This window comes from Sinohyriopsis cumingii, chromosome 3 (assembly GCF_028554795.1).
Source record: "Sinohyriopsis cumingii isolate HCF-2022 chromosome 3, ASM2855479v2, whole genome shotgun sequence".
In the NCBI taxonomy this organism is placed as follows: domain Eukaryota; kingdom Metazoa; phylum Mollusca; class Bivalvia; order Unionida; family Unionidae; genus Sinohyriopsis; species Sinohyriopsis cumingii.
Window position 1 is genome coordinate 33,484,662 of NC_142963.1, and position 14,721 is coordinate 33,499,382.

Here is a 14,721-nt window from a genome sequence, read left to right on the forward strand (position 1 = left end):
TGGACCGGGCTCATATTACAGGTTGGCTACCTCCTGTATGGTATGTCCAGCTATAATGTCATGAGTATTAATGCAGACTTCGAAGGCAACTAAGCGTTCTTTTGAAGTTTTGAAGGCAAAAATATGTTTGACTGGTTTTTCCCCTATTATGTTTACATGCGATTAACATCTTCATTACTACATCGATGAAATGTTTTAAAACTGTCTTAATTTACAATTGGTTTTATAGATTTAGCTCCAACATGTGTTTCAAACTGCATTCTTTGCCAAAGTAATGATGGTTTTCATATGAAATTAAAGATTTATATTTTTGTTAATACATTACTTACACAGACTGATGCAATGAACATTTTTGGGGTGGGTGAACAGTAGGATCATATCAGAGGGATTGTATCGACAGACGTAAAATATAATATCTTTAAACAAAAGATTTTTATAACTGAGTTTGCAGATTGTGCTTTTTTGTTGTTTGTTTGTTTACTTCTGTATTTAGACGTGAATTACGTGTCCTTGACGAAACAGATGCCATACTAATATTGGGAAACAGATGCCATACTGATATATACGCCATAATCACAGTTACGAATATAATGAGAGTCATTATCACTAATTAAACAATGTTACTATTATAATGAATCAAGAGTTTTTCCATAAAAGCTTGTTCCGTTTGTCACTGGATTACATGTATCACTGCATGTTAGAGTTCTTATCCTGAAAGTCAATGTTATTTGTTTTAGATTTCATCTCTTTCTGCTGTATATGACAAAATCAGTTTGAGGTACGCGAATAAAGAACGACACACCCGTACGTCTTATTTTCATTGTATTATCTTCAAGATTACCGCTCCGGTGGCCTAGCGGTTAGAGCGTCCGCTTCGAATGCGGGAGGTCGTGGGTTCGATCCCCGGCCGAGTCATACCAAAGAGTTACAAAAATGGTACTAGCAGCTGCCTCGCTAGGCGCTCAGCATTAAGAGGCTAGTGTTAGGACTGGTCGGCCTGGTGTCAGGATAATGTAACTGGGTGGGACATGATGCTACATGTCTGCGACATGATGCCCCAGTGCTAAACATCACTATGAACTGTCACACTGCAGACATCGTAGCGATATGCCTGAAAAATTGTTAAAGCTACGTTAAAAATCCAAATCAGAGAGAGAGAGAGAGAGAGAGAGACATTATCTTCAAAATTAATGTCACGGATCAGTTTTTAACTCCCTTGTCTGCAATTTTCCTCTAATACCCTTCGTGATAGGGCATTGAAACTTGGTTGCTTTCCATGTACGCCTAGTAACTTTACAGCACCGTTCTGAAGGTCATCATTGTGAAATTATTTAACTTCATCGCGGTAAGTGGGGCACAACAGTTTAATGACATTGGATGTGTAATGGTCTTATGCATACCCAGCTACAGTACACATGAATATCTTTCAGTGCATAATGTGGCAGCAGGTCAGGGTCAATACTGTTTTTATGAAATCATTGGTAGATCAAACAGCCCTTCCTAAAGATAAATGTCAAATTGATTGATTACCTGGTTAGGAATTTCTTTGCATATGCTGTCACACGTCGGTTCTGTTAATAACATGCCGGACTCAAAATCCAAAGACTGCAGACAATACACGACCATGCCAGCTCAGGTTGACTGTTTTGTTCGGAAGGCACACTGCTTCCATTTCCCCAGCATGATATGGTCAACAGTTTACTAAAATGCCACTAAGAACCAATGAGCAATCTTGTAACAGGATCAAAATTTTATGGGACATACGCAACATTTGTAAATTAAATGGCATGTCAGTTTCAATCCTCAGTTTCAAACTCTCCTCTGCCATTTAGACCTACAATTGAACAGATATGGGAGCTGTCAGCAAAGAATGATATATTATAAAAGAACATCTTTAAGGGCAGAAGTGTAGAACGTACTGATGTTTCAGTTTGAATTTACAGAAGTTAACCCAGATCGGAGTAATCACATCAGAATGTGAAAATAATTTACTGTAAGTTATGGTGAGAAGAAATTTCAGGGTCAAGATCACAGTTCTTGCCGTTTTTTTATTTTGTTGTCGACTTTTCTCTAAGGCCTTTTGAGATAGGACACTAAAATTTGTTACTTTCTTTGCCTGCTCAGTAACTTTACATCTCGGTCTTAAAATTCACATATTTAATTATTGAAGACTTTTTGACATTGCCTTGGTAAACAGAGGACAAGAATTCAATGAATTTGTTTGTTTGGTCTGTGTTATGTATATTTAATCTGTATTGTGTGTTGGCTTTTGTCCATGATTTTATCATATATGTTTAACTTGTATTGCGTGATTTACCTTTATCCATAATTGAGGGTAGTAGTTGGGCCTATATGTCTAATCTCATGTAGGGTAAACATGTTTACTAGGTTTGAGTTCTAGATACAGCAGATATTCGGAACAAATAATTTTCTATAAACAGGTTTTGTTTCCAGTTTGATGTCTTTTAAGATTACCCTCATCCTGAGCCTCAGTTTTGTCTTAGGTTTTTATACTGAGGATGATTATAGTATATAATAATTACTCATTCTTATCTCAACATCAGTCATCAGAAATCAATTTTAGTTCTGTTTTATTTAACATTTTAGACGATTTATTATTTAAAGTATTCATTTAAATTACAAAGTGCTTCTTGACTTCAGGACTAGATCAATATGTTTGGATTATTGCGAATTTATTCAAAGACATTTTCGATTATATCATTGTAAAACATTAAGACTGTTGGCACATTAGCATATTCGACCTTAGCAAAATCGGAACTTGATTTTGATTCTTTTTGGCGGGACCTCCTCTGAGCACGGCATTTGGAAATAAACTTTTAAACAAGTTTTATATGATATTGAACTAAAAAAATTCTTCCATCGCTTTAAAATTACTTTCTCTCGTATATAGTTTTAAAAATTACTAACGCGCGGGACGTAAGATACTTATTTGTGAACTAATAGTGTACAGTAACAGTTGATGCCCTGTGACAAAAGGGGAAACAACTCTTAAATGATCATTATTGTGCTTGGTAATCAAAATTTATTTATTGATAACATAAAATGTCGGGCGGCAATGAACCGGTTCTCTATTATTTCAATGGGAGAGGAAGAGGAGAGATAATTCGCCTGCTCCTAGCGACAACCGGGGTTAAGGTAACTAAATTATATAGACCGATTTATTATTGTGATAACATTTAATGTGTATGAACCACAGCATGGCTTTAGACGTACAATACTGTCGGGCATTTCTGCGCACTTAAGGTTTCCTTCCTCCAAGATTGAAACAAAACGCATACCGAATTCGACCGATTAACGAAAATAAAATACAGTAATGGGGAAAAATTACTAAAGAATTTAGAAATACACTTTACGCCGGTGAATTTCTTGAGAAGTTGTTGACACGTTGGGTAGCAGCACATGGGCTCGTCTCGTTGTTTAAAATTGACCCGTCACACATGTACTATATAATAACTTCAAGGGAGGACACTTCTCTCCTTTCTCACGTGACCCATTTAAGAATAAACGCTGTTATTTCAAGCCACATTTCGCGTAGCGTAATAAATGTGGTACCGATGTTTAGCTCAGGCATTCGGCTGTGTATCCCTATCAGAAGTTTGACATACTATCATACCTTTAAGGAATGCCATATCATTTTCCCACGGTACTGCCCGACATACATCTGATCGCGCCCGCTTAATATGCAAGAACAAAGTGCTGATTGGAATAATGTCCTCTCATTGGTTAAAAGAAAATGAAGTCCTGTATTTATTTATAACTTATTTTCAGTTTGCCAATGACAAGGTAGTCATCCATTCGGGACGTTGTTTTTGCATATTATGCGGGCGCGATCAGGTACATGCCGAGCGGTACACTGAGATATACACATCATGTTGACATTTAGAAATCACATTTTCGAGTCGAAATGCCGGATATTTTTGTACACTTTCTGAATATCATATTTCTTAATTAAATTGCGAGCATTCTTCCGTGATACAAAATGGATTTTTGACCCAAAATAACACGTGATCCAATGTTTACAGAAATGACGTATCGTTGCGCAGAATTCCCCGCCGACATAGTGGTACACACTAACGGAAGCTGTTCGTCGAAAACCATTCATTGCCATTGGTGTATGCGTCGCTTATTATTAGTGGCTGATATCGCCAGATTATTCGTATTGCGATATATTGTATTACAGGACTGTGTAGTGTGATAGATATTTTTTAAATATTGGGAAACTATATAGCAAGTGAAAACATTATTGAAAGAATAAAGAAAATATCAAGGTTTTATATAGCTTTACTTTGTTATGAATCTCTTTAAAGTGAACAGCGGAAAACAACCTTATATCTTCAAAAGTCTGAGTAACATGATCTTGGCTAATGTTCAGTTTGCATCGTTTCCACTCTGGCTGCATTGGTGACAGTGGTACGCATAAGATGAGCAAATGCTGGTGTATTGTCTTTTCATCAAAACGTACAATTCCAGTTTTTAAAAAAATACAAAAAAATACAAAACCTTAAATCTTAGGTTTTCTTCAATACAATGATTGCTGTGAGAGATTGTATCAAAAATTAGAAAAATCCAAGCTGTAAAATGACTAGGCACACCCGTTTCACGATACATGTATCAGGGAAAAAAACAAATAACACAGAGAAAAGATGAAGAATAAATTGAGCGGGTAGATATTTATAGATTTGAATCTATATTGGAATTCAGTTTTTAATAAGATGAAAATATTGGGTACTAAATCGTTTCCTGCTACACATATATGAAAACCTTATTTGAACACATCATGAATCGGTTGCAAATATGATATGTAACTGGCTGAATATCAATAATACCACTTATTTTGCACGTTTTTGGGTAATATCGCAGTTAATAACCCTTTTACGTTAATTTTACCCGTCGTTTTGTGAATTCCAGGGTTTCTGATCGATTAGTTAAACGTTATTGTTAGTTAAAAAATACATATTATAAAATTACGGCCTTAATAAAGGATGGGATCGATATCCTCGGCAACGAATGACCACGGAATAAGATACTCTGAACCACTGAGTTATACACGTGTCTTGAACATGTGCTTCAGAAACTTTTTTCACTCGTAATCATCTTTTTCCATGTTCTCTGTCCCTTTCTGTCATATTTGTATTGGAGAAATTGATGTGTTAGACTGCAACAGCATACCAATATTAAGTTATGTTATTGCTTTGAAGCAACCTGATTGAGGAGACGGTCTAAGAGCATTCACTGAAAGCCAAGTGATAATAGTAGATGGTGTAAACAACAATAACAAATATTAATAATAATAATAATAATAATAATAATAATAATACACTTATTTAGGTAGGGTCAGCATACAACACATTTAGTAATACATGGTAATCAAATTACGTTGACACGGCATATACACGAATGCATAAGAAATAGTTGTAATACAAACTTAAAAATACACGATCCGCAAAGCAAAGATGACCCATACATGTTTATAAAATCTTAAGGCCAATGGGGTCTTGAGGAATCAAGATTTTGTGGCGACTTACATTTTGAAAATTAAAATTAAGATAAGTGTTAAAACTTTAAAGACTGAACAGCCGCTTTCAAATGATCTTTATTAGAAATGTTCTTGAATAAAGTGTAATAGATTCCAGTCAGTTATGGTATTATAAAAGAAAGTCGATGTTGTTGTTGTGGGGTTTAACGCCATTTTTCAGCACACGATAGGCTATACATGGCGGCCAGTATTATTGGTGGAGGAAGAAACCGGGAAGACCCGAAAAGAACCACCGACCCACGATAAGCTACTGGCAAGCTTTCTCACATACCCACATTGGCTGAATCCGAGACTCGAACCGGCGCAGACAGAGGTGAGATGGCAGTGATCCGTGACGGAGAGCGCTTTAGACCACACGGCCACTCGGGGCCCCAAAGAAAGTCGTCAAAGCTCCACTACTAACTCATGGTTTAACAATATTACATGTACTGCTTCTAGTAAGAACATGGTCACGATCATTAACTGTATAATAACAAATCTTTGACTAAAGTAAGATGGATATTTCTCATAAAAATTATATGAGCATGATTTTGTCTTTACTGTTTTACTATATATTCCCACACATTCTGGTTCATACTGTCTGATGCTTTCTCTGAGCTGAAGGTTAATCCTAAATCATACAGTATTATTCTGATGTGTGTATATATTTTAGATATAGATTATTACGAATTCCAGGACAGCTCGAAGAATATGAATAATCATATTTGCATTGTATTAGAACAAAACAAAACGCGTTTGTCTTGTTTCCATTTATATACATTGATTTTAACTAAAGAGAAACTTTATACTGTAGTAAATACTGTCTATGCATTCGCCCGAAAGTGAGTATTTTATATGGAAACCTCATATTTAATATAGTTTTGAGAATTGGTTATGTGACCATTATAAGTTAGTTTGAATTTACGGCTCGTTTTCTTTTCATTCTTTACTTTTCTTTCCGAGACAGATAAGATGGATTCTGTCTTACCCAAATGTAATGATGGCTATATGTTTTTATGTCATTGAGCCAGAGATTGCAAGATTCTAGTTCTTTTCCATGTTTTATGTAAACACAATAGTACTGTCATTTACGTATACAATTAGCTCATAGTCAGCGCCTATGCTGGTTACCATATTATTCACATAACTCAAAAAGAACAGGTCCTAAAAATATACTCTGAGGTACACCACATGATACTGTCAAAGGTCTGGATTCAATGTTGTTAACTCCGACCATTTGTTATCTATATCATTGAATCCGTTGATATGATTAAAATCATTCGACAGAGTTAACTCACAGTCCTAAGAGTTTCTTTACATAATATATGTTTTAAAGTCGAGTAAGCGAGCATTCCAGTGAAGTAACATTTGAATGTTTGGAACTTGATAAGATCAAAAAGATGTATTACACATGTATCAGTGGAGTAGATTTCCCGTAAAACCCGACTGTAGTTCATAAAGTAAGTTATTTTCAGTTATGAAACAAAAACAATTCATGTTAAAAGTAAACTGAGAATCTTCGACATATTACTAAGTATACTAAAAAAACCTAATTGTTCGCGTCAGCTTTACCGCCCTTTTGTAGAGATGTCTAACTCTGAACTATTTTCAGTTCATCGGGGACAATACAGCTTGATAGAAACAAGTTAATAATTCAAGAAACTTGAATCTTCAAAACACTGGAACCAGTTTGTAAAAACCTTGCTGGGATACTGTCAAAGCTTGTACTTTTGCAGGAATTAAGATTACTCAGTTCTTTGTAAAGAAAATCCTGACGTACATGTTGAAGTCGGAGTGTATTATCATGAACATATCTTGCCCCATAAAACACTTTAACAATTGTCTAATCTGTTGTAAATGTAATTGAAGACTGGTAATTTCTCCATGGGGGCAGATGCTACATTATTTTCAGAGTATATAAATAATATCGTAACTGATATACAATCACTAAGACTATTTGCAGATGATACTACATTATATATATATATATATATATATATATATATATATATATATATATATATATATATATATATATATATATATATATATATATGTATATGTATATATGTATATATATATATATATGTATATATGTATATATATATATATATATATATATATATATATATATATATATATATATATATATATATATATATATATATATATATATATATATATATATATATATATATATATATATTATCGTTGAAATCCAAATGAGGTAGGACAGCAGATCCTAAATACGGATAATAAAAATTACAGGACTGGTCCCGTCATTTTTGCTAGTGGCTTTTAATCCAGACTAAACAACGTCAGTGCTCATGACATGAAAGCAAAATTCAAATAATCATACTAAAGTGCTGAAGTCCAGCAAATATATTCAAGATGTATTCAATCATAAACACTTAGGCATTATATTGCCGTGTGATGCTCCATAACAACTCATGTCAAGCATTGTAAAGGGTCTCTTCGTAGACTACCTTAGGTTGGGGTGGGGTGCGCCCAGTATTATCTTTAATTATTACAGAAGACCCACCCTGGCTCTTTTGTGTTAGAAATTGAAGTAGTGATAGAGATGCAAAGCTCCGAACCCCCAGTCAGCGATGCCGACAGTTAAATTACTGAATACACAAAGGTGAAGTTCAAATAAACAACAAATTTAATGCCATTCAGTTACAAATAGTCCTTCCCCAAATAAAATTCAATATTCAAAACCCTATCACTCGTCTTTCACTCGACCAAGTGACGGCTTATTTCATCATCTGACTTAGTATGATAGATTTTCCTCCTGTCCTGTGTTTCTACTCATCTGTAGTGTTTCTTGACTGGTACCCAGTACACCTTCAGTCCAACAACCACGTCCTTCACCCTTCCACTTCCCCCACTTCCGTTCTCTCCTTTTCTTGTCTCCCAGAGACTCGGGACCAACTGTACCAGGGTATTTCCCTTCTATGTCTCCTACAGCTCCTCCGGTCCCTAAAAGCTTCCTTTCCGAAGCTCCTTTGTAATTCCCAGAATAACAATGTTTCCCGCCAATTTCGAATGACGTCGGATTAGCTTATAACTTCTTTATGTAATTCTCGCAAGATGGTTTAGCGACTACTGACGTTTTGTTTCAAGACACTAGATTTAAACCTGCGATTCCAATGGTGGCCACGCCTTGCTCAATTCCGAGTGGATGTCGATTCACCCATGGTCTACATAATTAGCAGACATTGCCCCCTCCCCGGTAGTCTGTCAAGGGTGGATTTACGACCCCCACTTGATATTCTTTTGAGCCAACACCGGCAATTCATGCCACTTATCTGTGAATCGCACGCAGCAGAAAAGGCGCCAGTAACAAGTTCCTATGGCCATGTTATATACAACTGGCTTCCCACCCGTCTTTTTAATGTCGGCTTACACTCGCAACATTTATGAAGCGAATAATTAGCCTCAGGGTCTAGCATATATATGTTGCAATCTGGCTATTGTTCCTTACTTATAACGTGACAAGCATTTGTCTGAAAAGATCTGGGAGAAGTAAAAAGTTTTTAATTTTTTTCTTCTGACATACAGATTGGATCGCTTGTCCCTGGAAACAATGTATGCATCTTTTATACATCCCCTGTTTGACTATGCTGATTGTATTAGGGATAGTTGTAATAGTAACGAAAATGAATCACTGGGGGAAAAAGTTGGAGGCTATCAAGAATGTGGCGACGCATTATTATATGAGAAAACCGGGTGGGACGGCCTGAACCATTGACGTTATAAGAATAAATTCAGTTGTTTAAAAATGTAACATGGTTTTGCTCCGAGTTACTTACAAGATATAATTCAGCCTCATGTTAACAATGATACCAACACCACTCCGTCATCAAGTAGTATTCGATCTCCTTTGTGCGAAATGACACTATCAAAAATCATTTCTGCCCTCAACAGTTCATCTGTGGAACATGTTGCCGATTGAAATAATTAGTAACCCATCCCTTCAAAATTTAAAACTTCCCTGAATCGGGCCAAACAAAAAATTAATTCGCATTATTTTATTGGTGATAGGGTATATTAAGTTCAGAATACGCGATCGAGAACCGATAACAATTTCCTCCTAAATCATGTTTCTAACAATAGAGGTACTGCATAAGAGGGCGAGTGGAAACAGCTGAATACTTTCTGCTGGAATGTAAAATTTATACAACTTTTGAGACATGGCGTCCTCATCACATTACCTCGCGACTTACAATTAAGATATTATTCGGAAATCCGATATATTCCGATGAAATTATTATGCAAATATTTATAGCATTGCAAACCTTAATAGATTTATACCATATAATTTTATAGTTGGTACATGAACTGAATCCCAAATAGACTGTAATTTTATTTATGGTACATTAACATTTTTTCTCTCTCTATAATACTGTTTAAACAAGATGGTACATTAGTGAAGAAGGTATTATTTACAATACTGCATGGACTATGGCATTATTATTTACAATACCGCATGGAAAATGACATTATTTACAATACCACATGGAATATGGCATTAATAATTTCAATACCACATGGACTATGGCATTATTATTTACAATACCGCATGGACGATGTCATTATTATTTACAATACCGCATAGAATATGGCATTATTATTTACAATACCGCATGGACTATGGCATTATTGTTTACAATACCACATGTACTATGGCATTATTATTTACAATACCGCATAGGCAATGGCATTATTATTTACAATACCGCATGGACAGTGGCGTTATTATGTACAATACCGCATGGACTATGGCATTATTATTTACAATACCGCATGGCGTTATTATGTACAATACCGCATGGACTACGGCATTATTATTTACAATACCGCATAGACAATGTCATTATTATTTACAATACCGCATGGACAATGCCATTATTTACAATACCGCATGGACAATGGCATTATTATTTACAATACCGCATGGCGTTATTATGTACAATACCGCATGGACTACGGCATTATTATTTACAATACCGCATAGACAATGTCATTATTATTTACAATACCGCATGGACAATGCCATTATTTACAATACCGCATGGACAATGGCATTATTATTTACAATACTGCATAGACAATGTCATTATTATTACAATACCGCATGGACTATGGCATTATTATTTACAATACCGCATGGACTATGGCATTATTTACAATACCGCATGGACTATGACATTATTTACAATACCGCATGGAATATGGCATAATTTACAATACCGCATGGACTAAGGCATTATTTACAATACCGCATAGACAATGGCATTATTATTTACAATACCGCTACAGGGTAGTAAAGGTCAGATTGACGCTTCAGATCAGGGCAGCTAGATCGGTAAGTACAAAAGGTTATCAGGGCATTAAAGCCCCGGTGTTCGCTGGAAGGTGGACTTAACCGCGCCCGCCCCTCAAGTACTCGTTCATAGTTTGACCTTGTAAGAAGTGTCGCGGCCTATGCTTCGTCATGCTGCTGTGTTGATTGTGACCTAGCAAGTCTCGTCCTTAAAGACATGTTTCGCCCCAATAACCCCTCTATTTCCTTATATTTTCCCGCCCTTATCTAAAATGTATATTTTGCATCTTGGGACCCTAATAATTCTTTACATAAATTTTGTATTGAGATATGATGGGATTTTCTCCGTAGTTATCATAATAATTTCTCATATTGTTCGGGGTTGAATTCCTTTGATCGCTCGTGTTCCCATTTTCCTAGGAGATGGAGATTCTAGTGTCACCTTCTTTGTCTGTGTTAGAATCTATGGTAAGATAAATAATTTCATCATTAGCAAAAAAGGTCGAGTTCGGATTTTTGAAGGGTTAGGAAGTATATTAATATTGCCTGAAAATAACAGGCGTTAAACTGATTAAATCATCATTAATGTTTTCCCGGGCTGCTTTTTTTGAACGGGCTGATTTTGTTTCATATTTTTACTGAAATGAACGTCCGACATTCATACTTATTTCATGGAAACACTTCCTGTATTTATACTTATTTCACGGCAAACTTCATATATTTATACTTATTTCATGGAAAACATCCTATATTTATACTTATTGTATGGAAAAATATCTTGATCGGTTCCTAAGTCTGGGTAGGGTTTTGGTATTATGTATTAATGACAGCTAAATAATAAAGAACCACTCTATTTTCGTCTCATTTGGAGGAATTTCATCATTTGTTTTGCCGGTTTAGAGCAGTCATATTTTCAAGCAAGTCTTTATATAAAATGTTGACATTTCACGTACTTTTGATATTCTAAATATTTAGTGAAGCCAGGGAGATCAAAGTTCATTTGATCTAAACGTTACTATTTGACTGATGTTCAGAATTCTAACAGACTGCCTGTGTCTTTTTTAGCGAGGTTTGCAATAACAGATAGGAATTTGATATGCCGTTTATACAGATTTGGGACCAAGATATGTTCTTATCTCTTTTAAAGTTGTTCCCTTGCACCCACCGTTTTGAAAGGGTAATCAAGATGCTCCTATATTGTCCAATTTCTCCACCTTTCCTGCTTTAAAGAACTTATGTTCGTGGAATTCGATTTGTGATGTAAAAATTTCAGGTTTAAGGCAAGTTCAGAGAGAGAGAGAGAGAGAGAGATGAGTTCAAAGGGTATCAAATCGACATCACAATCATCAGAGATAACTGATTACATAATCCACTAGCAATGCAATCACTTAGAAATAAAAGAACCAGATATTGCCCAAGGTGCGGTTTTTAGGGCATTTATCAGTACAACTTACAAAATATAAAAGGAGCGACTTAGATTGGCAGCAAGGTCAAACGGAAATTGTCTCATCCTCAAGTATGAACAGGTTATATAAAAAAAAAATATCGATACTAACAAGATATCTTGCTTTCATTGGCTGTGCGAGTACAGGCAAGTTTGTTTTCATATTTGCACATATTCCAATTGCTATGGACGTTTGGTACCTATTTATGAACCGTTACTTGGCTGCTAACACCCTACGAGAGGAAGGGAAACAACTTTTAAATGAACATTGCTATACCTAACTTGGTATTGCTTGATGATAGTTGAAAATGTCGGATGGCAATGAACCAATTCTGTATTATTTCAATGGAAGAGGAGCAGGAGAGATAATTCGGCTGTTCCTAGCGACAGCCGGGGTTAAGGTAACTAAAATATGTAGACTGATTTATTATTTTCTTGTGAGAAAATTTAATGCGTATCAACCACAGCATGGCTGGCGACATACATACTTTGGGAATTCGTTCGTTGAAAATGTTTCATATGCGTATGCGTCAGTTTATAATTAGGTGTTGGTACTTTCTCCTCAGTTGGGACTTTTTGGACTTCCATTGCATGCATTTAGCACTAGGCAAGTTCCGCCGTAGTGTTATTTTCATTATCAGGTTCCTTCACAACATTATAGTGCGAATTTATTTCATTATTTTTGTTTGGCATTTAAACCTGTCACATGATTTTTATACATGGCAAGCCTTTTAAAATTTATTTGTGTTCTATCTTGTGTTTTATTTTTGTGTCTTGTTTTTTCTTTGTTTCAATTTTTTTCTTTGCTTTTGTTTGTTTTTTAATTATATTTATTTTGTTTATATTTTTTGTTTTTGTTTTAATTAATTTTTATGTGCAAAATATTCTTTAAAGAGCACAAACGGTTTATGAGATCGCTCGGACAAGGTACAGGTACTTTCGCAGTTTTCTATTTGGTTTGTTTGGAATTTAGAGAAAATTAGCGGAACAAAATCCATCCCTATGGTTAAAATGCTACTTACAATATTAGGTAACTCGCGCAAGCATAACCAACCGATTAAGATTAACCTCCCTTTACCATTCCAGATTTTTTACAGTTCACAGTGAGCTTCAAAGTTATTGTTTAAGCAGCTTGAAAGTGGTAGTGTGAGGTCATGTCGTCATCCATGTAAGATGATAGACTATTGTACATTCGCTGTCGGTGCGCAGCGCACACGTTTGCATTGGTTTGTAACAAGAACATTATATTTCTACCCTGTTTTGAATATCATTCTTTTTATTCTGATTTGGAATATATCCATCAATTGCTTTTTTTCATGTTATGTGCGCGTTTATTTTAGCATGCTGATTGAAATATTTATTTAATGGTCCAATCATGAATTTGTAATCATCAAATTATACAAAAATAAAAATACGTATTCGATCTTCCCCAACGATGTTGTTTTTCTTTTGGGGTTTAACGCCATTTCTCAGCTCATGATTAGCTATAAATGGCGACCTGTGTAACCCGGGCAAACCCCAGTAGGAACCACAGACCCACCAACGCCAATTTTCTCACATACCCACATTGGCCGAGCCCGAGACTCGAACCCACACAGACAGAGGTGAGATGGCAGTGATCGGTAAAGGCGAGCGCTTTAAACCACTCGGCCACCCAGGGCCCCGATCTTCCCCAGTGAATCAGTTTTACAAGTTAGCAGTTCATATTACGTTTGTAGAGAGCATTTCTCCGTTCCATTTTCTTGGCGATATTTCAGTACCGCAATTTTAGCGTTTTATAAACTTGATATTTTAGATTTGTACAGGTTCAAGAGCATAATGTGTTTCTGTAGTAAGTAAATTGTTCCGACTGTAAAGTCTATGAACATGATGTTCTTAGTTTATGCAGTGGTTGATAGTTGTATTAAGGTTTAAGCAGATTTTTTGTTTTATAGTATATAGTTCAGCTACGTTCTCGTGTCCAGTAGAGGGCTTAAGATAAGTATGGCATTTGAATTAATTAGTCAAATCATTGTTGTCGTATTGGTTGAGCGTTGGCAATAGCTCATGACAAAAAAATGACTTTACTATTTTATATTTAAGAAGTGTTTCAGAACAATTAATAGCCCGCTGATTAGTACTAATATCGACTCTTCCTTGAAATTTCAAGTTAATCAATAAGATCGAAGAATAATTTTATTTAGAATGACGTTTAACTTAAATGAGTAGAGATGTCTGGTCCAATGTTAAGTCCTCGACTGATAAGGAGGAGTGGTTCCAAGGTCATAATTTTCATAAATATTATGGTTTCTCTAACCTTCATTCCATTTCACAGATTGACGGAGGGGGATCACATTTTGGTGTGATACTTTACAAGGATGATTGATGACAGCGGACGTTTCAAGTCACGAATGCATTGCCTAGAATGTAAAT

The 14,721-nt window shown here is 35.5% G+C and overlaps 1 protein-coding gene across 2 annotated transcripts in view; it reads left to right on the forward strand.

Annotated features, from left to right (window-relative positions):
* Positions 1-3,013: 3,013 nt before the first annotated feature.
* Positions 3,014-14,721, forward strand: part of LOC149802659 (glutathione S-transferase 3-like) — a 75,363-nt gene continuing 63,655 nt past the window's right edge. The window contains exon 1 of one of the 2 annotated variants that reach the window (XM_089952023.1): positions 3,014-3,156. In XM_089952023.1, coding sequence (XP_089808149.1) covers positions 3,064-3,156 — 93 coding nt within the window. In that variant the 5' untranslated portion in view covers positions 3,014-3,063. Of the gene's footprint in view, positions 3,157-12,556; positions 12,711-14,721 lie in introns of those variants that run through there. The other variant, XM_089952024.1, reaches the window with a different exon arrangement.